This window comes from Cynara cardunculus, assembly GCF_001531365.2.
Source record: "Cynara cardunculus var. scolymus isolate 2C chromosome LG 7, CcrdV1, whole genome shotgun sequence".
Classification (NCBI taxonomy): Eukaryota; Viridiplantae; Streptophyta; class Magnoliopsida; order Asterales; family Asteraceae; genus Cynara; species Cynara cardunculus.
This window is the reverse complement of record NC_037534.1, coordinates 424,556-452,004: the sequence shown is the minus strand read 5'-3', so window position 1 is coordinate 452,004 and position 27,449 is coordinate 424,556. Positions and strand designations below refer to the sequence as shown.

At 33.9% G+C, this 27,449-nt stretch overlaps 4 protein-coding genes across 4 annotated transcripts; 2 read left to right on the top strand and 2 right to left on the bottom strand.

Moving 5' to 3' along the window:
• The first annotated feature begins 2,949 nt into the window (after positions 1 to 2,949).
• On the top strand, positions 2,950 to 6,437 carry LOC112515337. The gene is made up of 5 exons (XM_025122094.1): positions 2,950 to 3,380; positions 3,494 to 3,579; positions 4,688 to 4,993; positions 5,117 to 5,200; positions 5,795 to 6,437. The coding sequence occupies exons 1-5, from the start codon at positions 2,982 to 2,984 to the stop codon at positions 6,120 to 6,122; spliced, it is 1,203 nt and encodes a 400-aa protein (XP_024977862.1). The 5' UTR covers positions 2,950 to 2,981; the 3' UTR covers positions 6,123 to 6,437.
• A 1,729-nt stretch (positions 6,438 to 8,166) lies between these two features.
• On the bottom strand, positions 8,167 to 9,783 carry LOC112515959 (U-box domain-containing protein 3). The gene is made up of 2 exons (XM_025122944.1): positions 9,375 to 9,783; positions 8,167 to 9,067 (listed from the first exon to the last, which is right to left on the bottom strand). The coding sequence occupies exons 1-2, from the start codon at positions 9,593 to 9,595 to the stop codon at positions 8,320 to 8,322; spliced, it is 969 nt and encodes a 322-aa protein (XP_024978712.1). The 5' UTR covers positions 9,596 to 9,783; the 3' UTR covers positions 8,167 to 8,319.
• Positions 9,784 to 17,087: 7,304 nt separating this feature from the next.
• Positions 17,088 to 21,085, top strand: LOC112515433 (putative glucose-6-phosphate 1-epimerase). The gene is made up of 8 exons (XM_025122255.1): positions 17,088 to 17,306; positions 18,000 to 18,074; positions 19,250 to 19,306; positions 19,386 to 19,543; positions 19,656 to 19,787; positions 20,031 to 20,133; positions 20,302 to 20,401; positions 20,497 to 21,085. The coding sequence occupies exons 1-8, from the start codon at positions 17,229 to 17,231 to the stop codon at positions 20,712 to 20,714; spliced, it is 921 nt and encodes a 306-aa protein (XP_024978023.1). The 5' UTR covers positions 17,088 to 17,228; the 3' UTR covers positions 20,715 to 21,085.
• Positions 21,086 to 21,779: 694 nt separating this feature from the next.
• LOC112515980 (fatty-acid-binding protein 1-like) lies at positions 21,780 to 24,567 on the bottom strand. The gene is made up of 4 exons (XM_025122975.1): positions 24,167 to 24,567; positions 23,074 to 23,314; positions 22,188 to 22,279; positions 21,780 to 21,913 (listed from the first exon to the last, which is right to left on the bottom strand). Exons 1-4 carry the CDS (start codon positions 24,537 to 24,539, stop codon positions 21,780 to 21,782), a joined length of 840 nt encoding a protein of 279 aa, XP_024978743.1. The 5' UTR covers positions 24,540 to 24,567.
• Positions 24,568 to 27,449: the final 2,882 nt, after the last annotated feature.

The window sequence follows — 27,449 nt, the reverse complement described above, 5'->3', positions numbered from 1 at the left end:
TATAATGGAATTAAGGTGCTGAATGGTTAAGGAAGTTTCAGGATACAAAATTATTCAGAGAGTTTAAGAACTATTAAGAGACCGATTTTTTTTTTGTCAAACAAGATTCAGATATTGTCTTTTAATGAAACTATTAAGAGATAAACCAACAACTCTATTATCATCTCACCTTTGGTTTAAAGGAAAATTTGGAACTGAAATCCTGCAATTTCAATAAAATCATGAGTAGTTCGTATTTCATAAGATTTGTTTTTAATATGTTAAAAATACTTGTTTTGTAATATTCAATTAATAAAAAGGTAATTCAAATAATTTTTTTATTACTATTTATAATTTGTTATTATAACTGTATTCGAAATACTACAAACCGAACACATCAAATATTTTAAACGTTCCATTCCAAAATCTTCCATAAAATCCAAATCACTCAAATATTTTTGTCAAACCAAAGGGCCCTTAGAGATTTTTAGGAATTAAAAACTAAAAACTAAGAAAATGATGTAAATGAGAATCAAAACCCATGCCTGAAAGGGGATAAAAGGCCGTGAAAACCAACTCTATGAAAAGAAACTTATGTTATCATTGTGGTTTCAAAGAGTATACTGTTGCACCCAACAAAATAATAGATGACACCTTCGACATGGTAGCTCAATTGACAAATGAGCAGGACGATTTTACTCAAATACAAAACAAGACCTGGGTTTGATTTCGGTTCCCCGTTAGCCTCAGCCATTGAGTGAACCAAAACATGTCCCAACACATAGGTGTCCTTTGGGGGTGAGTTATGTGTGAAACCGGTTGAAGTTGTCAGTAATCAATTTTTTTATCTAGAATAATACGATGCCACATTTCGCACGACCATACTTTTTTAACACTTTGATGAAGAACAGAGTGATAACCCATGCCGAAATATATCCGATTTGGTCTCATCGAAATAATTTAGTTTTCAAGAAGGAAAAAAAGAAAGTTGTTGGGTATGTTGTTTGAATTCTAATTGAGAAGCTTCGAATGGATTGCTAGAAAGGTCCAGAACAGTAAGAGATTGTTTGACAGTTGCTGAATAGTTTGGTGCAAAATGATTAAGTGGTAAGAGACTCTCATGATATAATACAAAATGAAATATAATTGTTTGCTAATTGTTTACAATAAGTTATGGCGCTGAATGGCTAAGAACTATTAAGAGACAGATTTTTTTTTTGACAAACAAGATTCACCTCTTAATGTTCGACCACATTTTTTTAATATAGAGGGGAGACACCCCTCCTATCAGGAGAAAAACACTAAACGTTAAAAACAACAAATTTAAGCACTCGGGTGGAGACGAACCACATCCACCAGAAAAGAACCAAGACTCCCTGAAAGAAAGAAAACACGGGGAAGAGAAGAGAGGGACCAACCACTAGGGAAGGTTTGACACTGTTTGAAGGTTCCTTTTCTTTGTTTTTGTTTGTAGGAGGGAGGGTTAAAAGTTCTTTTGTATGCTATAAATGATTTTCGTACGTCTGTACCCTGCAAAATCTTCATTTTTTGGTTGTTGGTTTTTTGTTCTCGTAGCTTGTACCGATAGTTTAACAGTAATGATTTTAGTTGATTGTTTTAAAAAAAAGAACGATAATCTGTACCATCATATCCACTGTCTGCTAATTATGTTGTATATTTATATCGAGCCACACCCCAACATGTGTAGGATTTTTAAATACCAATTAATCATGATTGATTATTGATGTTAAATGTTTGATTACACATTATAATTATTTAAACTCTTTTATGATAATTAGGTTAATTATTATATGGAATATTTAAAGTTATGTCATTGTAGTTATAGTTGAAGAATTCTTGTTGCTTACACGTTTTGACCACCTTTTTATATTATTATGGAGCATTTAGAGTAAATTATAAATTTGGTTCCCGTGGTTTGTTAGAAATAACACTTTTTATTCATATAGTTTCAAAATTACAAAATAACTATAGTGGTTTATAAAAACGTTCAGATTTGGTTCATTTTAACTACCGTTAGTAAATTCTGTTAAATAAGAAGTAATTTCGTCATTTTATCGATTTTTTTGTCTTTTAACTAATCAAAGTTGATTCTATGATTTTGGTTTTTGTTGTTTTTGATTGGTTAAAAGACAAAAAAAATTGATAAAATGGTTAAAATATCCCTCGTTTTGACGGAACTTTTTAACAGCCGCTAGTGGAAATGACCAAATATGGATTGTTTTACAGGGCACAATGTCATCATGTAATTTCAAAACTGTAGAGACAAAAAATGTTATTTTCGACAAACCACAGAGACAAATTTTGTAGTTTACTCGTTTTTTGTTACTGTGCACAAGGGACCAAAAAACAAAATGTTAATACTGTATACCAACAAAGTCTGCATACTAGGTATAATACTACTAACCGATTGTAGTTAATACCAATTTAATTCGTAAGATTAATAGGTGTTGGATAGTTCAATTTGATACAATATTGTCACTCTTTTTTAAACCAAACATTAATATTTTTCAATGAAACAAAAATTAAATGGAATTTCAAATATTTAATTGATGATAAATTATTTTTATCAAGTTAAAAACGTATATATTTATTTCTTATTTTAGAGTAAACTGTAAATTTGGTCCCTATGGTTTATCGAAAATAACACCTTTTGTCTTTATGGTTTCAAAACCATGGTCATTGTAGTTTGTAAAAACGTCTGGATTTGGTTTCTCTCCTTTATCGGCCATTAGAAAATTCTGTATGAGCGTTTTTGTCATTTTATCTTTTAACCAATCAAAATCAATTTTAATCAATAAAAGGACGAAAACATTTTCATAAATCATTATGGTAATTTTATAATTTTAAAACTTTAAGGACTAAAAGTGTTATTTTTGATAAATCACAAGGACCAAATTCGTAATTTACTATTTATTTTATAAATTTTTTTATTACCGGGCACAAGGGACCAAAAACGAAATGTTAATAGTTGCCCTTCCCAAATGCACAGCCTCCGACATGTAATCCATATAAAGCGATTATTGAAAAGCAAAATCTCAGCCGTTTCCTTTCCGTCCAATCTTATCTTACCGACGTCTCTACTTCCTCCTCCGTCGTTCGTCCATACTTTTTCCGGCATGGCCGCCGCACCGGAGAATGGTACAGCTGATATTCCTACTGAAGACCTGGTGGTTGATGACAACGTCAAGTTTGGATTCGAACGGCAGGAGATGTTCACTGAGAATCTCTCCGGATCTGTTCATCCTTACGAACGTCACGTTTTCCTCTGTTATAAGACTCACGAAGACTGGCCTGCTCGTGTTGAATCTTCCGATTCCGATCCGCTACCTAAACGTCTTGCTGGAGCCATCAAGGATCGTAAGAACGACATCGCTGGAAAGGTTGATTTCTCTCAACTGTGTTGGTTAGCTTCTTTATGCTTATGAGTTGTTTTTAAGTTTAAAGTGGTTTAAAGTGTTGATGAGGCTTTTGATTACTGATCTGACTTTTGTAGACTCTGTTGACCATATTCGAGGGTCGTGGTGATACGGATTTATCGGATGGAGATATTTTGATTTTTCCTGATATGATCAAGTACAGGTAACGTGAGGTTCTCTAGGGTTTAAATATAGTATATGTATGCTTGTCTATGTACATGTATATTCGTTTTAATTTTTTACGTTTCAGATTTGTTCGACGATTTTGTTTATATCTACGACTGTTTGCTTTGTCAATTTGAAAGCAAAATAATACTCGATTTCATGTGCAAATCATTATGAGAAATATGCCAAACTCGCTCAATTAGATGAAAATTTTGAATTAGTGAAAAGTGAGGTTAGATATCTGCTCTTATAGTTTTGATGGAGTTATACTTTAGTTAGCAAGTTATTTGTTCGTAAGTTTAACATTCGATGATGTTTCACTGCTTTCGCATAATGTCCAAGCTCTATTTCTTTTGCTTACATGAACAATTGTAATAGGATTCTATGTATGAAACCAGTGAAAGTTACTAACCGATGCAATGATAAAATTAACATTGATAGAAAAGGCAAAAACCACACTAGCAAGACCATTTCTAAGCATCCTGCTACCATTGCTGATGTTGTCAATATAAGAATCATCCATCTCTTAGAAACGTGGTTCGAAGAAGGCTCCCCACCTGTCCCAACTACTCCCTGGCTAACAATTTTAGTGGGAAGCTTAGAGAATTTTCAAAGCAATTGGCTATTAAGAAAGTTGGAAGCCTTGCAATGTTCATGAAATCACACTTTTCCCTTGAAACAGTCTTGAATTAGGGACTCTGCACATATGTAGCCTTGTCTTCAAAGATGATCTTCATTTGGAGCATCCAAATTTCCCACATAATAGAACAATAAAGTCATTTCCAATGCTCACCTGACCTTTTCAAGTCTGTAGTCCCCAAGTACTGGAAATGTTGTCTGCAGTATGAAAACCCAACTTTTTAGAGAAAATTTCAATAAAGAATCTGAGAGATCAGTAGCAAGAGGGCCAAAAAAGAAAAGACCATCAAATGATTCATAAATGTGATTTGTAACACAGCAAGAGCACTTAGAAGGGAACTGCATACCTTTTTGCTGGAATTTTAATGACTAGGGACAGCTTTGTGGTACGGTCTTGCAGAGAATTACCATTATACACCTTAGCAAATGGTTAAATGGCTTACTTCTTGATATTTTTGTAATTGAAGGGGTTTGGAAGAATCGAACATCAATAGTTTTGTGGAGGAAGTGCTTGTGAATTGTGAACCATGGGCTTCAGGAACACCAGATGTGGTGACAGGTTCACACGTATTCGTTTGTGCTCATAATAGTCGAGATAAGAGGTGTGGTGTTTGTGGACCAGCTTTAATTGAGAAATTCACTGAGGAGATTGACCTCAAAGGATTGAAGGATCAGGTGTTCGTGAGTCCTTGCTCACATGTTGGTGGCCACAAATATGCAGGGAACTTGATAATATATAGCACCGGTCAAGATGGGAAAGTTTCCGGGCATTGGTAAGACAATCCATCACCATGTTTATTTATTTCTTCTTATTGTTGTTTGAAGCAGTCACTTTAAAGTTCAATTCTCAAAGTAGGTGATAAATTGTTTTTTAAGTTTCTTTTCTTGTATTGCAGGTATGGTTATGTTACCCCAAATGATATTCCTGAATTGCTTGACCAACATATCAACAAGGGCGAGATCATTGAAAGGATTTGGAGGTACCATCTTCCTTTCTTACCCACTTTGCTCAATTGTTGTTGATCCTTCTATATAAATCTTTTGATTGATTAGGGGAATCAGGTTTGATTTCGGCTTATGGATTAAGATTATGCTATTGTCTGATTTTGGCTTAATATAAACAGATGACTTAATTCGTTAAGCCCATCCATGGAGGCTTTTGCCATTCAACCCTTTGCCAAATTTTACCAATAATACCCTTTGCACCACTTTTTGTAATCAAACATTTCATTAAATTCGGCTTCGCTACTAAAAGATAATCAAATTACGATTTTAAGTTGTTTCGAGTAAATATTTAGTTATTTCAAGTATTTTGTCATGAAATTGTTGAATTTAATATCAGTCATGTTATTTTAAATAATTCATAAATTATCAAAGAGCCTTTGGCATAAGGGTATTTGTTGAGCATTTAGGCTGTATGAGCTTATTCATTGCATTTTTATAAGTTTATGCATAATGTCGTTTCTTATTTATTACAATTTACTAGCAGTTTGACTATTATTAACCATGCATTTTCTTTGTTACATATTATTTCATTGCAACCACTAATTACGACTTGATTCACGCAACTACAGGGGTCAAATGGGCGCTGAGAAAGCTGAAAAGGCAGTGGAACCGGAACCGGCACTGGCACTGGCACTTCCAAACGGAAACGGTCTGAAAGTCAACGAGAAAGATGAAACCGTCAAAGAAGAAAAGGAAAACAGCGGAGGCTGTTGTCAAGGTGCCACCGGATTCTCATGCTGCAGAGACGAAACTTCTGAGGTCAAAAAGAAGTCAACCAGTAAACTCGATCTCTTCAGTAAAAAATGGGAGCAACACGATATTTTTACAGCCGCCGCTGTTATCGGAGCTGTGGCAACCGTAGCTGTGGCCTATAGCCTCTATAAACGGTCACGGTGAGATCCACTCTTTTTTTACCGATAAAGATTACAAAAGGTAAAACTTGATTTCTATATTCGAAGGTTAGTAAACATGAAGTAATATTTTGATCACCGTACACACAAAACACACTATGTTTCCCGCACTTAGTTTTTTTTTCTACGTATACGAACCGAGTATTTTTGGTACATTGCCCTGTTTGTAAGGGTAGAAAACCAGCTTCTATCTAGCATTTTGATGATGATTCTATTTGCTAGTTTCATTTTCAACACACCCTAATACCATATTACAAGTGATACGAATAAATGGTATATTATCAAAGGGGGTTTAAAATGCATGCCATTTCGCAATGTGATTTGTGTGCTACAGTTGATGTGTTTTTAGGACATGATTGAAGTTTGAACTTGATTTTTTTTTTTTCGTATTTTTATGGTGGGTTGAATTCCGGTAAGAATAGAAGTTATGTTGAGAAGGGATCTACACCTTTGGATCAATCTTGATTGAAGATCAACACGTGTGAGATGCACCGGATCAATTCTCTTATCAAGCGTAATTCATGAGGTGGGGGTGATATTAGAAGTGATCAAGGGTCCATAACCCTTCTTAAACTTTTCATCTTAACTCCTAGTCTTACATGATCCTTCATCTATTATGGTAAACTTGATGGCTAAAATATTTGTGTTGTTTATTGACAGCTTAACGAGTTTAATGGGACTCATAGCTTATTGGTCAACTATACATGAATGTTTAGTAGTGGCTTATTCAATAAGCTTCTAAGGGAAGCTTTACGTAGAAAATCAAGTTTTTTCAAACTTATCCCTCCCAATTAAAAAGCATGTTATTAAGAAAACATTTCAAACAAAAATCTTCTCAATCTATATAAATAAATTAATTAACTTTTTTCATTAAAAAAATTAATGAAAACATTTAGTTTGAAATTCCTTGGACCACCTTAATCTTGGAAAATTTAAATATAAAATGATTGAAAAATACACCAAGAACTATTTCAAAGAAACTACAGAATTGAGAATCAAACTAAATATATTTTGTCCAGTCCTTGAATCATTGTTGGTTTCGGTAAAGGAATAAAAATGATAAAGAATGACATGGGAATGTGAATTATACTAGTCCTTGAAAAGGACTAAGAACCTCCCGAAATGGATTCGATTATTCCAAGAGTTATACCTTTCTTTGATATGGATTCTTTGATAGGCATGTAGAAGTTATTGTACGTCAAATAACATTAGAGGTGTTGGTTTTAGAAGACGAAACGTCTAATGTTTTTTTCCTTCAAATTACTAATTGGAATGTTGTGAGCGGAACAAATGGGGCGTGCTTTAGAAGAAGCTATTTGTTACCGAGCTGTCTTTTGGGGAATAACAAGAGCATCTATGAATTCTTGAATTTTATTCACAAGTATTTTGTGAGGATCATGCATCTTCTTTTTTTAGGTATTCTTTATAGTTTTACCTAGAATAAAGTTTTGGGTTTATGAGAGAATTAGCCATGATCCTGTATAAAACCAAATAATTTATTTTATTTTCGTTCCTATTAATTATCACTGAAAATCTTTAAGCAAATTGTAATGACCCTAGAAAATTCTGAAATTGTAACACCATTTGATTATAAGAAGAAAAAAATATTTAAATTATTATAGATTTTTCGATTGGTGTCTTTGCCTTTACACAAAAACAACCCTTATTTAAATCATGCCTTCATAAATAAATTAAAACTCAAGCTGCATAAAAAATCTCAAAATTTAAGCTAACTGAAATTTTAATAAAAACGGGACCTGGACACAGACCCTTTGTACAAAGGCAACAATGTTAACTACATCCGTCATTACAAAATTGTGTCATTAGTTTAGTTTTAAAAGATATAAAGACACCCAACGAAATGACACTTTAACATGCTTTAAAAATGTAACTTTTTTCATTAAGACATAATCATAAACGGGTGGCCCATACCATCGTATTCCTCTATCTAAGTCCGGCCTTCAGTAATCAATGTCTTGATTCTAGAGTATAATCATAAAATGTGTATATACAAAGACGAAAAACCGCTTTATGGAATGTGTTCTCCGTAAAGATTCACGTATTAAACCAAAGAGTCTTTGGCTTATGATATCCGGATTACTAATAGAACCCACTCTATCTAGATATCAAAGGTTTAAGCATCTTTACAAGTACAAGAGTTTTGCAGTATATAAATATTATATCTATATACTGTTAAGCCTAGCAATCATCTTCTCCACCGTTCCAACCTCTGTTCCACCTCTATCAATCTCCCCCATAACCTCTTCCAAAACCACATTCTTTGACATCTCACTTCTACAAACCTTCTTGCAATCCCTCAAAAGTCGAAGCAGCGATTTCGCGCTCCTTTTCGCTCGATGGGTCCCATCGATGCTGAGCTGGAGTAGGCCCGGAATCGCTCCTTCTCGCAAAATCATCCCTCGGTATCTTTCCCTACTACTTTCGCATATCAACAACAATATTCCGACTGCATACTCTTTGCAAGTCTTTGAACCATCTTCTACGGCCTCGACCAGTGCCCGAATCCCGATCGCACTCTCTTTTAAACCAATTTCCGATGAAGAAACTATGTGGTCAAGTAAACCCATGGATTTTTCGACCAATTTCGATGATTTTTCGGACTCGTTTATGAGTTGGATCAAAGAAGATACCGTTGATGATGAAACGATGGTGGGAATGAGTTGATGGCATGTTGATAGGTTATGGAGAGTGACTACGATATCGAGCTTTGCTTGTGTGGTATTGTTTTCGAGAAGGGATTCGTTTAGGACTCGAATGGCACCGGAGGCAGCCATTAATGACTTGTTTGCTGAGCATGATGATAAGATTAAAAGTGCTGCTATTACATGATCAATCAATGGATGGATTTGCGATTTTACGAGGTTTAAAAGTAGAGAAATCGCTCCCGATTTTGCGATCCGGATCTTGTTTCTGTAACCATAACACATGCAACTTATCAGAGCATCTTAACAGATTTTCTAAAATGAAGATTATATAGATTTTTGTTCCAACAGATTTTTCAAAAATCTTCTCCAAAATAGAGAAAGTAACAAAGAATTGATTAAAAATCTCCAAATCTGAGGAACTGACAGTAAAAGAACTCGTGTTCGAGAAATGAATAGAAATAAAATAATGATATTATTTTAAGTCGATCAAGATCTGGAATGTTCTTCTAATTGCCGAACACACACACGTGAAAATTAATGGTGTTTGCGAGCAGAGGGGAAATCAAACGAACCTTTCGCTGCCATAGGCGAGACTCATGAGAGCAAAAATGGCGGATTCTAGGGATTTAAAATCTGGAGGAGCATGAAGCATGGAGACGATCGGAGGAATAGCTCCATTATCAGCCAATTTGTGTCTCTGTTTGTTTGTGAGATGAATAACGGCCTCTGCGGCGGCGATCTTCGCTTCATGATCACCGAACAAAAGCGCTTCCACCACCTCTACTTCCGCCATGGATTAATGACCGATCAGGTATGCGTCTGTGATTAAGAGAGTATGTATATATGTATATGATTTGGTTGTATCGATGTTTGGAAATGGATAATGCTTTTTTGGGAGTAAATTTGGAAGAGAAGCAAAGGTATACTATTCCCTATGGACCATAACCAGCAGCTTTTTCCGGCCACCGTCCGCGGTTGGGGATTGGGATCTTTTTTTAACTTTCCTTAAATAGAAGGTCATGCACATGTACATAGAGATGCGCTCTTCATTTTGAGAACCAAAAAAACCATTAATATATTGTTTGAAGGGTATTCCCAATGCACTCCATATATATGTTCTCCAATTTTAGCCTTTGGGGATTCTCTTATAACGTCACGGTACGGTTCGACTCATCACATCCATTGTAGAACATATGGTGTCTCATAACCCTGCAAAAAAAATCTGATCAATCCGATCTAACGCGAAATAATTCAACCCGATGTCTAATCGAGTTGTAAAATTTTCAAACCATAGGTATTGGGTTACTATTATTTGAACTCAACTCAACTCAACCCGATGAATCCGATATTCTTTTACTTTTTAGATTTAATATGATTGTTGAATTTCTATTAATATATACATTAAACAATTACACTATCATGTACGCTCTTCATATACACATATTTTCAATCTATTCACACTTTTATATAACTCATTTGTATATATGTTCAGTAACTGTGAATGTATATATGTGAATTGGGAAAACTAACCGAATATGATATACGTAAGAAGTATGCATAAATTGTATCAAATGGTTGATGATGAAAAAAAATTATGAGTAAAAAATAACATATTTAAGGTTAAAAAAAATATTTTAATATATCAAAATATCAATTCGAACCTCTCATATAGATTGGGTTGCATTTTGGTTTAGGTTGGAGTGTCTTAAAAGGGTTAAAATGAGAATGTGAGAGAGTCAACAACATATCCAACGGTAGAAACGAGGAGTCTCATGAGACCACCACAAAGAGTGTAGCAGTGGATAGAAACTTGAAGGCATGTAGAGAAGTAGGTCACATGAATATCTATCTAAACCCATGGTTCGTAGTGGGATCTCTGATTATGTTCCATGCCCCCATAAATCCTACCCTCAACCACACATAAATATCCATTAATAAAAGTACCCATTTTACTATTATTAAATATTTGTAGGTTAATTTTTGTACAATCAGATTTAAATACACCGTATCAACCTCAAATATAAATATAATAATATTAACGGTTAGATTCCACTGAAAATGATGAAATTCGAGAATGGTAAAAAAAGATCTCCACCCTTGAAAATCAGCAGATGCACCAAACCGATTCCTGTGATAAGCGTAATTCATGTGTAATCCACATCCCTTTTTTTATTCACACATTAAGATTCTTCGTCATAATATTAAAATCTAAATAGTTAACTACAACGGTGGTGCCTGGTTGGTTTGAGTTTGAGCTCCAAATGTCAAAGTGTCTGGAGGTCCCATGTTCAAATCCAAAGAAGAATAATATACTCTTTTTTAGCCATGAAAGTTCAAATAAGGTGATTTTGGGCTACCTACAAAGCAGATGGTTGTCCTGAGATTTATCAACTCACATAACAAGTTGGATATTCAGGTTAATCAAAAAAAAAAAATCTAAAAAGTTACCCAAAAAATAAACAAATTAATTTTTTACCCAAATTAAACCCTTAAGTCCAAAAAGTTAGGGCCAAACATACAAAAATTACCCTAAAGAGTTAGCACTTAATTAAGATGTTATTATGTTAACATCAGTATAAATAAATTAATCCTAAAAAATTAACCTTAAAATAATCAAATAAATCTCGTTTAACCTTAAAATCAAAATGTTAACAAAAAAACATAAACAAGTTTACCCTAAATATTAATTTCAATTAAAATTCATCTCTTTAAAGAGTTAGGCTTTTCTAGGTAACCGTGGAGTTCCGAAACAGCTTATGTGTACCCAACCAATCATCTGGACGATCACGAATGTCCTGCAGTCACCGTATGTGAACCTTCATGGCCACAAGGGTTAGGGTTATTGGTTAGGTTTATGGTTTTACCCAGTGAAAATTGTTCCACCCAACGGTAAATGTTTGTGGCTTCATCCGATAAAAATGTATGGTCCATCATTAAACAGCTAAAAAGATTTACAGTATTCAACACGAAATTAATGACGGGAAACACTACCTAAAAGATAGGTCCACCCATATACCTCCTATATATGTAAGTGCCGCAATTCCAACCTTTATGTAAGATATAAGCTTAGCATAAAGGTTGTAACTAATAAAGATGGTTTAAAGTTTCAGTACAAAAATAACTGAAATAAAATAAAAATCACAACACACTAAAACCCTTCACGGATATATGTTCAAGATTTTGAAATGGGAATAAATTAAACGATTTTGAGAAACAACAAATAGTATATTATTTCATATGATTTTTTTACATATGGTTATAATTTAATATAATAATTAACATATATTTGTTTCACATGTAGTCGGTTCACAATGTGAATCTTTTTAACGTGTTTGTAAAACAAAAAATACATGTAAAAAAATTCACATGTAAAGCAAAACCTTAGAGTATCTCCACAACATATGCTAAATACAATACTAAAAGTCAAAATTTCTAATAGAAATTACACTATATACCTTATTTTATTAATTATAACATTAATTATATTATTAAAATATTCGATACATTTTATAAAACATTAATTATCTCTCCTACACATTTATTTTTAATATATATTATTAGTCGGAAGTATTAAAATAATAATTTCTCTCTTTATTAAGAGACTTCTCTAGATATTTTTACAGTGTCTTTTTTTTAGCATAGATGTTGGAGATGTTTAGGGCATGTTTGTTTTTTTCAAAATGACCTCTTAGTACATCTGAAGTCTGATTCGTTTAGACGTTTTGGTATTAAAAGCGTTTGTTTTATTTTTAAAATAAGAACTTAAAAGCTCTAAATGTTCTCTGAATTTTTAAGTGGTAAATGTATCACTTAATACCTCTTAATCCTAATATGTCATATATCATATGGTTCATATTTGGGGGTTGGAAGAGATTTATTAGTAAAAACTATTCATCTCTTAAACTTTTGTAAAAAATTATTTATCTTTTTATATTTTTACACTAGTTTGACCGATTTATATTTCAGACGTAAAAACAAACAATCTTACTGATCTAGATCTCAGACTTCATGACCACCTCTTATAAATCAGAAGTGAAATCAGACTTCAGACTTCAGTACCTCTTTAAAAACAAACGTCACCTTACAATCTCTCTCCTCTTTTCTTTATTTTACAATACAATATAGCAAAACTGTTGGAATCCTTTTTTTTTTTTTTTTTCATTTTTAACATAACTGTTGAATTTATAAATTTTAAAGTTATCAAATAATTTTAAATTTTATGAGTTGAATTACACGGATCTCATAGTTTTTTCTATTAACCTGAATATCTAACCCGCTATACAAACGGACTAATCTCAAGATAACCATTTATTTTATGGATAATCCGGAGTCACCGTATTTAAACCCCAGTAACCAAAGTGCATCTAATAGTTTATGTTTTGGCGGGTGGTAATTGTATCCGCGATTCCAGTTGCAATTGGAAAAGGATTCAATGCACCCCTAACAAAAGACCTATTCTAGGCTATCTCCTCTTTTTTCGATTCCTGTAATGAATTGGTGCCATTCTTTATGGAATTCATAAGTAGTCACTCTCAAGCATTCTTTATTCCCATTTCAACAAATATAATTTTTCCTTTTTTTAATTTTTTTTTTGCTATTTTTTAAACGAAACTCGGATATATGCAGAGGTTTAAATGAGATTACGTTCGTTTTATGAAAACGTAAAAACACTCTAGTGTTATAGAAAACCAGATGTGATAATACTGTTGTGATGTGCGACCGACCGACCTTTGGAATGACCCTACAGTACCACATGTGATTTTCTATCATAAAATGGTGTTCTTGTTTTTTCGTACTGGTTGAACCCTTCCCTTTGGATATAAGAGTCAAACTTAACCAGTTAACCACAAGGGTGATGCCTCATTGGTTTGAGCTTGGGCTTCAAAGATCAAAAGTGTTTTGAGATCCCAGGTTCGAATACAAGGTGAAATAAAAATCCCCTTGTGGCCACGAAGGTTCAAACCGGTGACTTCGGGCTACCTGTGAAACGGTGGTCGCCCTGAGATTAGTTAGCTCGCATAGCAGGTTGGATATCCATTTAAAAAAAAATCAAACTCAAGATTCTTAAATTATTCTTTGATATATCCGATGAGTTACCTCAGATTCGTCAGTAGGTGCCAAAAGTTTGGAAAATTGACTATTTACTAAAGGGTCGTTTGCTAAACGCTCATCCGGTAAATCTTTATTGGGTAATTTCCTTACCGGATGAACATGGCACGGGTCAAAAATCTTACCCGGTAGGAGCAATGATAAAGATGGAAGGTTTTACTCGATAAGTGAGGGTGACGACTCTTACCTGGATAAGTGTTTACCGGGTAAATTGTTGCATACGATGTCATTTCGATGTACTACAATCTTACCCAGTAAAATAAATTATAGTGTTGACTCCTAACGATAAGCGCTTACCGGGTAAGCATTTAAATAAACGGCCCCTAAGTTCACTTTTTAGTCACTTTCTGAATTCAATTGAAAAAATGGATTAAAAAATGTATTTGGTTGGGGAAATTGATTGTTTTCATCAATTTCCCCGGTTTTACCCTTCCATAATTATTTTTTGATTATTTCTTGAAGATTGTTCTCAACCAAGTTGAAGATGATAAATCATGTAAATGAAGTCACATTCTTTTCAATTAAGAGTTGTTTATCAAATGCTTGTCAGAGTCGCAAGAGTCATCTGTCCTCACGTATTTTATCAGATAACATTTCTAGCCATTAAAATGGATTGTTAATAAACATTTTTTACCTGGTAAACACTAAGTAAGTAAGAGACTTCTCTCTCACTTATTGTGACATTTTATCAGGTAGGATTTTGGGTCCTTGACCCAATAAGATAAGTAATAGATGGTAAGCGGCTAAGCGCTTACCTGATAAGCGGCTAAGCGCTTACCTGATAAGCTTGGTAAAGACCCCTAAATTAATAGAACTAAGGGACCGTTTACCAAACACTTACCCGGTAAGCGTTTACCGGTAAAATTTAACACTACCACTTACTTACCGGGTAAGACTTTAGTCCACCAAAACGGCATTGTATGTAACAATTTACCCAGTAAGTGCTTACCATGGTAAGAGTCGTCGTCTTCACTTACCAGGTAAGACTCTCGGTCTTTGTCTCCCTCTTACGGTGTAAGATTCTTGGTCCTTACCATATTCATTCGGTAACGTAATGTGACTTGGTAAGCGCTTACCCGGGTAAGCGTTTGGTAAACGGCCCCTAACCTTTGTGTATGAATTTAGTGATGAATTGGAACCAGATCACATATCCATGAAGAGAAAACAAGGCAACCGTATCTATACTAGGTCGTTAACTCTAGCTAGCCTGGTCTGAACCACTGAAGATTTCCCTGATGTTATTTTCAGGGCCCTTTGGGTCAGGGTGCGCACAATGCCCAAAACTGGACTAACATGGCTCTACACCACTGTGACTCGAGAAGAATGTTGATGCAGATTGTGGGCACTTATTCCGGTTGTACAAGACCTATCATTACCGATACTAGTCCACATAACAATGTTCGGCGGCTACAAACTCTTCAAGAACTCCTAATTCGTGATCGATTGATGCTTTCACACTTTGAATATAAGTAAATCTGTAAAGACCCAACAAACAAATTTGAATCAGTCTCATGATTCTCTTTCACCAACCCATGATCGAATTAAAATCAATCTCGTGATCAAATTCATCGAGATCACATGGCAAAAGATTTGAAGGGTTTCTGCATATATCGCTACTCTAGAATATAGAATTTCAGGTTGAGGCATTTCGTCGAACAGATTGCATGCATCTTCGAGTATTTGTCTCCCGATAAGGAAAATAATCGTAGTAATTTTTGAGATTATGAACGATAATGGATAACTAAGGGGAATTCAAGAATAAACGTGAAGGATTAGTTGGGCGAAATAAAGAAATTTGAAGGGGGTTGATTGTAAATTCAGGAATTCATAAATAAACATGAAGGACTAATTGTATCAGATAAATGAATTTAAAGGGCGTTGACTGTAAATTCGGAAAGTGTATTGGATTCATCGATCGTTTCTCTCGATGTCAATGGTTGACTACATGCACAAAATGTAGTCACATTTAAGTTTTTTCACTTAATCACATTCTTATTTCTATAGTCATAAAAAGAGTTAATCACTGTTGTGGTACCTAATAATTGTAGAAAAGATAAACAAACAAAACAATATGAAAACGAAGAAAAAAAGCAAAAAAGACGAAAATAACCTCAAAGCTAACAAGCTCGTTAATCGATTACTAGGGTAAGGTACCAAATTGTTACTAACGTGCAACGAGTCAGATTCCATGAAAAATAAAGTCGAGGGACCACTTTTCGAGAGACCATCAAATCATAGGAACGAAATCCGTAATTGACTCTATTACTTTTTGTATTTTATATTCGAGTTTTTTTTAGAACTCCATATATTGTGATAATTATGACAATTATTTTCATGAGATATTATTTCACACGATTTTTTTTTCAATCAAATGATATAATTTTATATATCGAATTAAATATATTTTTTCACAATATGTTTGTTTTATACGTGTCTGTGGAACAAAAAAGTTATGAATTTATGAACTGAATACACATTAAACAAACAGATTGAGAAACAAATATACGTTAATAAATACAATAAATCTAAACTATTAATGAACAAAATCATGTAAAATAACACATGATGCACCAATTCTGAAAGTTATCACAATTTTATCCAATTCTTTTGAGATTTAGGGGCCGTTTACCAAACACTTACTCGGGTAAGTGAACACCAAGTCACATTTCCATACCGGATGAATATGGTAAGGACCAATAATCTTAACCGGTAAGAACGAGACAAAAATCAAGAGTTTTACCGGGTTAGTGAGGGTAACGACTTTTACCACGGTAAACGCTTACCGGGTAAAGTGTTGCATACGATACCGTTTTCGTGAACTAAAATCTTACCCGGTAAGTAAATGATAGTGTTAAACTTTACCAGTAAATGCTTACTGGGTAATTTGTTTGGTAAACGGCACCTTAGAGATGAACTATCTCAGGGAAAAAAAACCCTATTTGATGGATGATTTTTATATGTTTTAATATTCATATTTCTCATTTAATTATCAAAATATCATTTTACTTGCTAACAACGCATAATTTAAATGGTAGAATATTTTATAAATAATTAATTATTTATAAAAAAATTTATATTTAGCTGCGGATACAAAAATAATTTATATTTATTTGTGATTAATTAAAGTTTTTAGTAACTTGACTTTCTTGTTTTATTGGATGGATGAAATAAGCGGTGTTCTTGATTCTAAATTTACGCCTTTTTCTCATTCCATTTCTCTCTGTTTTCGTTTTTGCCCTCAAATTTCAAATTCTCCTCTTCCTGTTCCTTTGAAATCCTTCCTGAATGCTCTCTAAGTTGTTACTCTGAACGATTTTATGGCGATTAATATCATCAAAGAAGGCGATCGATCGCCTCGAATTATATTGCATGAGCCTACCGGATCAACCGTCGAGGTTCGTCAGTTTCTTCATTCTTCATTTTTTGTTGTTGATGATTATGCTTTTTGTAATTAGACTCTTTTGATAATCGTGCATGACAGGTTTTTGATCCGGTTTGTGTATATTATTTGTCTATGTTTGAATTCGTATCGGAGAATCTTTTTTGATAAACAGATTTTGGGTGTCGGAATCGTTCTGGAAACAAGTGGTTGATGGATGCGCTTAGTTTACGTTTCCGGATGAGTGGTTGATTCTCTTAGGGCACATTTCTGGCATCAAAATTTATAGTTCTTTGAACTCGATACATAATCGTTAGAAAGGTTGTGAATTTTCAATTGATGGTCTCAAGTATTGGGGGAAAATGTCAAACATGTAAATTGTTTTGCAGCGAGAAAGATGGAATCGACTGTTTTTCAGTCGTAATACAGAAATTGTCTAAAGTGACGTTCTGAATTAGAATAGCATGTATAAGACGACACCCCCATAGCCAGAAATTTTAATTTGATTATAGTAGCTCATAATTCTAGGGCACCGAGTATAATTTTTATCCTGCGTCTATTCACTTTTCATTTTTCCAGATTCTGTTGCATGCTATTAGGAAGAACTGATTTCTAGTATCTTCATAGCTTCTTTCTTAGATGAATTTAATTCGGAATCCTCTTCCAGTTTATATAGGGGTTAATTTGTATTTTACGCTTTTCTGCTTAGGTGCTCTTGTATGGGGCTCAGGTTATTTCTTGGAAGAATGAACGTAGAGAAGAACTACTTTTCATGAGCAACAAGGTACAACTATCATGTTTTTCCTGTTACAAATGATTGCAAAATGTAGATCCCGAAATATTTTGTGTGGACATTATTCACTTCAATGCAAGATTGTTAACTTGTCCATCCACAGGAGTGGAGATCCATGTATGTATGATGCTCATGCATTTGATGTTTGTCCCAATACTTTACCTGAATGTCAAAATCACATGATCTAATGCGTATGTGCATGTATATGGTATGTTTATTGTTACCATACACCAAGAAAGACAAGAATATGGAACTACTTGAGGTAGGGCATCAGCATTAATGAACTAATGTTTACAATGTAGAAAATTATTCTATGCTTCCATAGACATATTAGAAACTATGGCTACTTGTTTTTCTCTTCCAAGTACAATGATTCAATGTGCTTAGAGAAGTAGTTCCAATAGCTTCGGTGAACAAATTTGCTTAACATATCATTAACTTTGGCATGCAACATACTGAACATGAAGACATCAAAATGCTGAAGAAATGAGATGGTACATGAGATTAAGCTCACACTTGGTCAAGACCTGAAGAACAAGGAGTACTCAACTTCTATTGTATTCGAGTAATTCCTATTACTTGTGATGCAAGCAGGCCTTTACTTAATTCGTGAGATTACTTGAGTAACCTTGCCTTAGTTGTTTGGTATAAGATAGCTAGGTTTGGAGCTTTTCATATAAAAAAGCCTATCCGGCTTGACTTCACTATCATGAATGACTTGCATTGTAGTCGCCCCAAAGTGCCTCTGTACATTTTGTCATTTTCTAATGCTAGTGTCTGATTCCTTAATTTTGGGGTTCTTATTTGGGGAACCAATCTTCTTGGTGGATGTTACATTTAATGTGGATGCTTGGATCCTCTGGCAACTTTACTAAGTAACTCTCCTTAGGATGTAATCTTACACTTGATCCAAAATATATGTTTGTTTTGTACAGGATCTTAACTTGTAAATTGTGATCTTTTTCCTGAGTTGAAGAACTTCTTCTAAATATGTGTTATGACATATTTTTTATATTTTCTCCATGACTCTTCTGCATGTCATTTTTCAGTTCAATATTGATATGTTTTTGTTAACAATAAAGTTTTATTAGATCCCTCTTTTGTTTATCTGCTCCCCTTGCACATATTTGATATCATAGTGACATGGGGACTTGCTCTGCATACAGGCGGTTTGGAAACCACCTAAACCCGTCAGAGGTGGCATACCCATTTGCTTTCCGCAGGTTTGAGTTTAATAGGCATTCTCCCATTATCTTCTTTGTCTTGGTAATGGGCTTGTTAACTGTAATGTGCATATTGCAGTTCGCAAATTTTGGTTCACTGGAGCAACATGGATTTGCTAGGAACAGGCTATGGTTGTTAGACGATGATCCTTCTCCTTTAACACCAACTAACAATCAATCGAGTGCAGATCTCGTATTGAAATCAACAGAAGATGATCTAAAAACATGGCCGTATAGGTACTTTACTACTTTGTACATTAAATGTCCTGAAATATTTGGCTGGTGTTTGTTGACCTCTTAATTGGAACATGGAGATGAAATGGGAGGTAATTGCCTATGCCTTTTGCAGATTTGAGCTACGGCTTCGCATTGCTGTCAGTGCTGGCAGGCTAACTTTGATCCCTCGTGTGAGAAATGTAGATAACAAGGCCTTCTCGTTTACCCTTGCTCTGCGTAATTATTTTTCTGTATCTGATGTCAGGTTTGCCTACTCCATCTCATAATTGTTAGCATTCCAATCTGCTTATCCAAAAGTAGTAGCATCAATCATAGCTGTTAGACATTATTAGGCTTACTGAAAACAATTGATTGTCCACTGGCTTTATAGATTTGGGAATGTGCTTTCTAATTTCCGCACTTTATTGTATGTTAGGTTCATTTTTTTATATCTAAGCACGGAAGATGCTTTCTGTTATTCCCTTCAGATATGAAATTTAATTTGCAGTGAAGTACGAGTTGAGGGCTTGGAGACACTGGACTATTTTGATAATCTGTCGAAGAAAGAAAGATACACGGAGCAGGCAGATGCAATTACTTTTGATGGCGAGGTAAGATATGGTTTTCTGCTTCTATTATATGTCTGAAATGTCTTCATCATGAACATCGAGATTGGAACCATGAAGCTTTAGCTCCAAATACATGACATTTAAAGTTTTTTTATGAGCTTGATAGTTTGTCCTTCTAAACCATGCACCATATATCATATTCTTTTTTAGATTGATCGAGTGTACTTGAGTACACCTACTAAGATTGCGATAATAGACCATGAGAAGAAGAGAACAATTGTCCTACGTAAAGAAGGCATGGTGGATGCAGGTTTATTGCTATCTTTTCTTTGAAGCTGAATTCTTAACTTATATTCCAAAATTATGCCATCGCTGATTATTGAGTATCATATGGTACTTTTGCAGTTTTGTGGAATCCTTGGGACAAAAAGGCGAAAGCAATTCCCGATTTGGGTGACGAAGATTATAAAACCATGCTGTGCCTCGATGCTGCAGCTGTTGAAAACCCAATCAGCTTAAGACCTTTTGAAGAATGGAAAGGTCGTCAAGAACTGTCTATAGTGTCCTCAAGTTATTACAGTGGGCAGTTGGATCCACAGAAGGTTCTTAACGGCTTCCACTGATCCCATCCAGCAAAATGCAGATCTTCCAGTAATTTTCCAGGTTTCTTACTTGATCTGCAATATCATTGTTGCTGCTGCCTTTTACATTGGTTTGGTGTTTAGGGTCTGTTAGAATATTTGCAAAACAAGCTCCCTTGCTATATCTATATTATTCCAGTTGATCAGTGAGAATGTTGCACTTAGATATGATCTGATCCACCAGACATCTTTTAGCAATTAACACCTGGTATAATTAGATCAAAGAATAGCCTCTCTTTTGTAATTGTGTACCACTGGTATCAAATTTCAATTATGGGGTTCTTGAGCAACATATACCATATGTACCTATTCAGATGTTTGAGATCAATATTTTTGGTACTGTTTTCTCAAAATTTAGCACATTTGTCTTCTCTATCTCTATCTGTATTCCCATTTGTGTTGCTAATTTTTACTCATCACATTTTCAATGTTTAACGTATCTGTTTTTCTCCATTTCTCACACTTTTCACTAGCTAGGGTCTTCACGGAAACAGCCGCTCTACTCTTTAGGGTAGAGGTCAGGTCTGCGTACATCTCTCCCCCCCCCCCCCAAAACCAAAAGACCCTACCTCCTGGTGGGATATACTGCGCTTGTTAGGCTTGGTTTATTATTTTGTACTGTTTTGCATATGAAAATGCTGCAAGGGGCTGTTTGGTTGGTTTTCTATATAAAGTTGTCAGTGTGGATTAATCTGTCTATATAAATTGGGAAGGTTTTTGTTTGGAGGGTTTTTTCATAGATGGAAGGAGCGTGTTTTTTATGGGCATGTGCAGGTTCGGGAAAAACTTGGCTTTTGGCATAAAGCTCCCCCCCTAGAAGCTTATTGGAATAAGCCACTTCCTATATTATTAAGCCAACTACCAAATAGTCATGAATAGCTGACTGAATAAGCTGTGAGTCCCATTAAGCTCATTAAGCTGCTAACAAACAGGCCTAAAAATTTCATGACTGCATGCACTTCATTGTCTAAAATTAAAATCAGTTGCTTAGCCAGTACAATTTTGTGTCTTATTGCTACAAATCTTCAACTGCTTAGAGTCTGTCACTTAGAAGAGTGAAATCAGGGACATCCCAAATTTTTCTTTGGCTTCTTTGTCTAAAGGGTCATCTCCCAGATACAAATAGACATAGGCCCTGCAGAGCATCTCGCTTTCAAATTTGCTTACTACCTTGCCATGCACTGCACTCATCAAAAACACATTCTAATCAAAATTGTGTGTTTGTAAGTGCAAATATACTGGACTTTTTTTTGGGTAACCGTGGGTGTCAAGGCCAACTTGCACGCACCTCCGTTAATCCTATGGGGTGCGGAAGTTAACAGTCAGACAAACGCTTTAGTGGCCCTGAGGGGAATTGAACTGGTGACGTCCCAGGAGCAAAACCAAGCTCTTACCAGTTGAGCTAGCGGTCAAGATTCACAATATAACTTAAGACTTGGTGTTATTGAAAAATACCTTTTGTCTCAAGAACATATCCCGGAAGGCATGTGATCTCAATTTCCGAACCAGGAGTGAGTTTGATATCATTCTTCGCCTCCTCCAAAATCCTTCGTCAAGAAGAAAAAAGGATCAAATTTTAAAGCAACACTACGAGTGTGTTTCAACTAAGCCCCAAGCTTCTAGGCTTGGCTTGCTAAAAGCTCAACCCTTTGGATTGGCTTGTATTGGCATGGTTCATATGGGCTCGAACAAGCAAATCTTGGTTCGGCTCATATGAACTTGGCTTGTATGCGTCATATAAAATTAGAAGTGGACCATTCTCCAATCAAAGCCCTCTTTATAAAACCTACAATCAGTTAAAACCGATAACTCATATGAACTAGGTGGCTTGTATAGGCTCTTTTAGGCTTCGGCACATTTAATTTTAGTTTTGCTGATTTATGTTTGTAAGTTAGCTTATTTTTTGAACTTGTTGAAAAGACTTGTTTTCATGTAGCGTTTCAAGAAGCTTTAGGGCTTCTTTTCCACTTCTTTCCAATTATGCCCCTTTCCAATTAGTGTTTCGACACACTTTTAGTTCATGTTACATTGTCATCTAGCTTATCAACTAGTTTTTATCAACCATAATTACTTGGCTTTCAGCTAACAGTTAACTTATCAACGAGTTTGCCAAACATAGCCTTAGGTTCACTGAGCTCCTAAGCCTGAGCGATATTAGGCTCGAGCTCCGTTCAGATGGTTAGACGGACTAGCTTGGATCGGGTTTGCCAAGCTCTTCGATGAGCCGACTCACTGGCTCCACAAGTGGGCTCATCTTGCCTAACCCCCCTACGTAGGACCTGAATCAGTGTACAGGCTAGAAAACCTTGACGGTAACAAAGATACCGTAAGCAAAACTTACCGTTTCATGAGCTCTTCGTTTTTTTCACCACCGAGCTTCCTAATTGCTGCTGCTAGACCTTCATTAAAGTTCTTCCTCACCATGCTCATGGTAAGATTGGCAAACACAATCACCATTTTCACAGTTATTCCCACTGCACTATCAATCACCATTCTATACATCTCTTTTGTAGTCTTTGTTGGTGATTCCACAATCTTTGACTTCATAACACCCACCAATTTCTGGTTATCTGCATATATCCCTGCAAAAAGTAGTTAAAAGTAGGTGCTCAAAAGTGGATTCAAAATTTTGTCTTTATTTGTTTTTCTCCCTTTATCACACTTTTCACAGGTCGAAGGTCTTCACAGAAATAACTGCTCAGGTCTGCGTAAATCTTACCCTCCTCAGATCTCATATTCTTTGAGACAGAGGTCAGGTTTGCGTATATCTTACCCTCCTCAAATCCTATATACTCTGAGATACAGGTCAGGTCTGCATACATCTTACCCTCATATCTCATATACTCTTTGAGATAATGGTGGGGTTTGTATGTATATCTTACCTCCTCAGATCCTATATACTCTTTGAGATACAGGTCAAGTATGTATACATCTTACCCTCAGATCCCATATACTCTTTGAGATAGAGGTGGGGTTTATATGTATATCTTACCCCCTTCATATCTTGTATCATCTTTGAGATAGAGGTCAAGTTTGCATGAATCTTACCCTCCTCATATCCCATATACTCTTTGAGATAGAGGTCAGGTTCGCGTACATTTTACCCTCTTCAAACTCCGTATATACTCTTTGAGATAGAGGTCAGATTTGGGTACATCTTACCTTCCTCAAGTCCCATATATACTCTTTAAGATAAATGTCAAGTTTGCTTACTTTTCAATATAGAGGTCAAGTTTGCGCACATCTTATACCCTCAGATTCACATCTGGGTGGGATATATTGGGTTTGTTTGGTTTTGTCTTGGTTTTAGTTTGGTGCTTAGAAGTGATGCATGTATGTGATGTATTTGAATGCATTGTTGGGTTGTCCTTTACAACCCAACAATGCATCCGACTACCATGTTCGGCCTTTAGTATATAACAATGTACAAGTACCAAAGCTATAGATTCTGATCGAAAACCCGAGCAATTTTTTCTTCCTTACACCCATAGCTTTCAACTGCTTTCCGTCACTTAGCTTGATCGAAAACGAAATACCCGTTTTTGGCTCTATTTCAACCAGCATTTCCTCATTCTGTAGCTTTTCTTCCATCTCTCCGGTTTCACCATTTACGATTCTCTTCTCCTTGTCGTTTGTGTCTTGACCTTTGGTGATCGACGATGTGTTTGAGTTCATGTTTTGAATTAGGGCAAATTTGCATGTAGGATCAAGTGAATGGTGATATATTGTTGTTTTAAGTTTATATATATAGGGATAAATTACCAACAGTTTGAAACGAATTGAATCCCGAGACGATATCGAAACCATTCAGTTTGTGGGGCAATGTACAACTTTTTATGCGTGATGTACAAAACATTAATGCTACATTATGAATGCGTGAAACCAATGGACAAACGACATTCTTATGATTTAGATTCTTACGTTGCGTTGTTTAAGCAAGTTGCCAATTCACGCTAACCGAACTATGGTTCATTGGGATATTAGTTTCAGTACGTTTGCACGTAGATCGTTAAGTTTACGTGTTTTACGTATTTGGATCTCTAAATTACATGTCAAAATTGATTCGACATTGGATAATCCACGACAAGCTATAAAATTTTCGACATGCATCACCGTTACACAGTTTGATTAAATGAATATCAATTCTGAGAGTAAACTATGATTTTTGTTCCAATGGTTTCTTAATAATTTTGATTTTCGTCTCTGAAGTTTAGAAATTGCAATTTTCGTCTATAATTTTTAATTTTATTGCTATTTTCATTCATGACTTAAAGTATAAGGGATTAAAATAATAAAAAAATTGTAAAAGAAACAATAATAAATTATAAATTATAAGAACAAAAATAGCAATGAATTATAAGTATAAGGATGAAAACTGTAATTTTAAATATATAATTTATTATGGTTATTAATTATTTATTTTTAAAATAAATATTTAATTTAAATTAAATATAATAATGGATAATATATTTGTTAAAATTCGTGCACGTATCTGAAACAAAATAAAATATGATAATTGTGAACCGTTATATCACAACAAACCGATGATGGTAAAGTGGTCAACTTTGTACAACCCACCCCCAAGTTGCTCAAATTACTCATTTTATAAGATATAAATATACCCAATTTCATGTTATTTAAATATAGGTCTGTAATAGACTAAGCTCTGGTTTTTTGCAATACGTTAAAAGATGAACAAGATAATGTTGAAAATCCAAATAACTAGAATATATATATATATATATATATATGGATTATTATACAATCTTTTATATTTATACAACCAATACAACTCAATCTCAACAGTCTATTTAATTTGATGAATATGTGATTTCATAGAAGTTTTGATTGTTTTCTAATATAAAGTATTGATCATAATTAATGAATCATATTCATCTTCCATAAATATTTAAATCATAATAAATGAACTCTCATCATTTCTATAAATATCTCAATTAATTGGGTTGTATTGGTTGTACAAATGGACATGGTTGCATTTGAAATACACCCTATATATATAGGAGTCCATTCAAGGGAGAACTGATTAATTTGTGGTAACTATGAGATCTAATGTGAACTGTTTGTTTGAGATGTTTAAGGATATTTCTTAAATAAACTAAAAAGGTAATATGGTAATTCTATTTTTGACAACTAATCAAAATATTTAATTAAATTTTTTAGGAAATATTTAATTAAAATTAATTACCTAGTATATTAATTACCTAATATACATCGTATTTTTAAGACGTATGTGAATCAAAGTGTATCATAGTGATAATGTTCACAATGTTTCACGTGTATCGCTATGTATTTTCATTGTTTTATGAAATGTATCATAATGTGCATTTTCGTTATTTTCATTGTTTTACAAAGGGTATTATATTGTGCATCTTGTATGTATATCTGGACATCACAGTTAATATCGTTTGTAGTTATCACAATATGTATCTTATGTTCACATAAGGTTCATCGAAATAAGGTTCGTCGAATAAGATTCGCCGGAAAGATGAAAAAAGATATTTTATAAAATCCCTAAAATGCTCTTAATTAATATTTTAAGTTATTACCAAAATTATTATTTTCTTAATTTGACATTTGATTTGTGGTTGAGATTAAATCTTACGGGTACTACAAACAAAACAGTTCTTATTTGAAAATTGTTATAAAGATTGTGGTGTTACAGGTAATTTTAGAAATGAAGGAGATGAAATATGAAATGTAGTTGTAGCATTGAATATGAGAGAATTAAAAGAAGGAGATGTAACAAACAAATATTGTTTCATGTGATGTGTATGATGATGCCTTTTGTGAAAAGTTTCAACGTCCATTATTTTAATAAAAATAAATTAATTTATTGAATATAAAATACCATTTAAACAATTTGACCAATTAAATAAAAGTCAAATATAAGACATTTTAAAATTTTACACTTTCGGCATGGGTCGATAGCCCAAACCTTCCGTATCTAACCTCTCTTCAAATTTAAAATTTTATATATCTATACTATATTATAAAGCATTTGACTAAAACTCTTAAAAACTCTTAAAACTCTTAAAACTCTTAAAAATTCTTAAACCCGTTCATCCTCATCCGATTTCATCCCATATCTGAATTCGTGTAACTAACTGCAGATAAACACAATCAAATACAGGATAAACATCTCATTTTAAATATAAAAAATCCAAAATATAATTAGTATAATCATTAAATTCTAACAGAATACTTAATTATTATCTTTATAAAATTTATAATATTAAACCAAAAATAAATTGTTTTATTATTGAACTTAAATAAAATTATATATAAAAAATATATTATATATTATAAATCATTTGACAAAAACTCTTAAAAACCACTTTTTATGCGTAAAGTACTGTTTATTAATGTTACTTAAAACTCAAGATTACAAGTAGATTGTGCGTAAGTACAACTTATTAAAGCTCCATATCTGAATTCGTGTAATTAATTGCAGATAAACATAATCAAATACAAGATAAACATCTTATTTTAAATATAAAAAATCTAAAATATAATAGGATAATCATTGAGTTCGAACAGAACACTTAATTATTATCTTTATAAAATGTTATATTATTAAACCAAAAATAAATTATTTTATTATTAAACTTAAATTAAATTATAATAAATAAATAAATTAAAGAAATTACATAAAAAATGAAAACTTTTAAATAGTTGATTTGACATTAACATTGATAT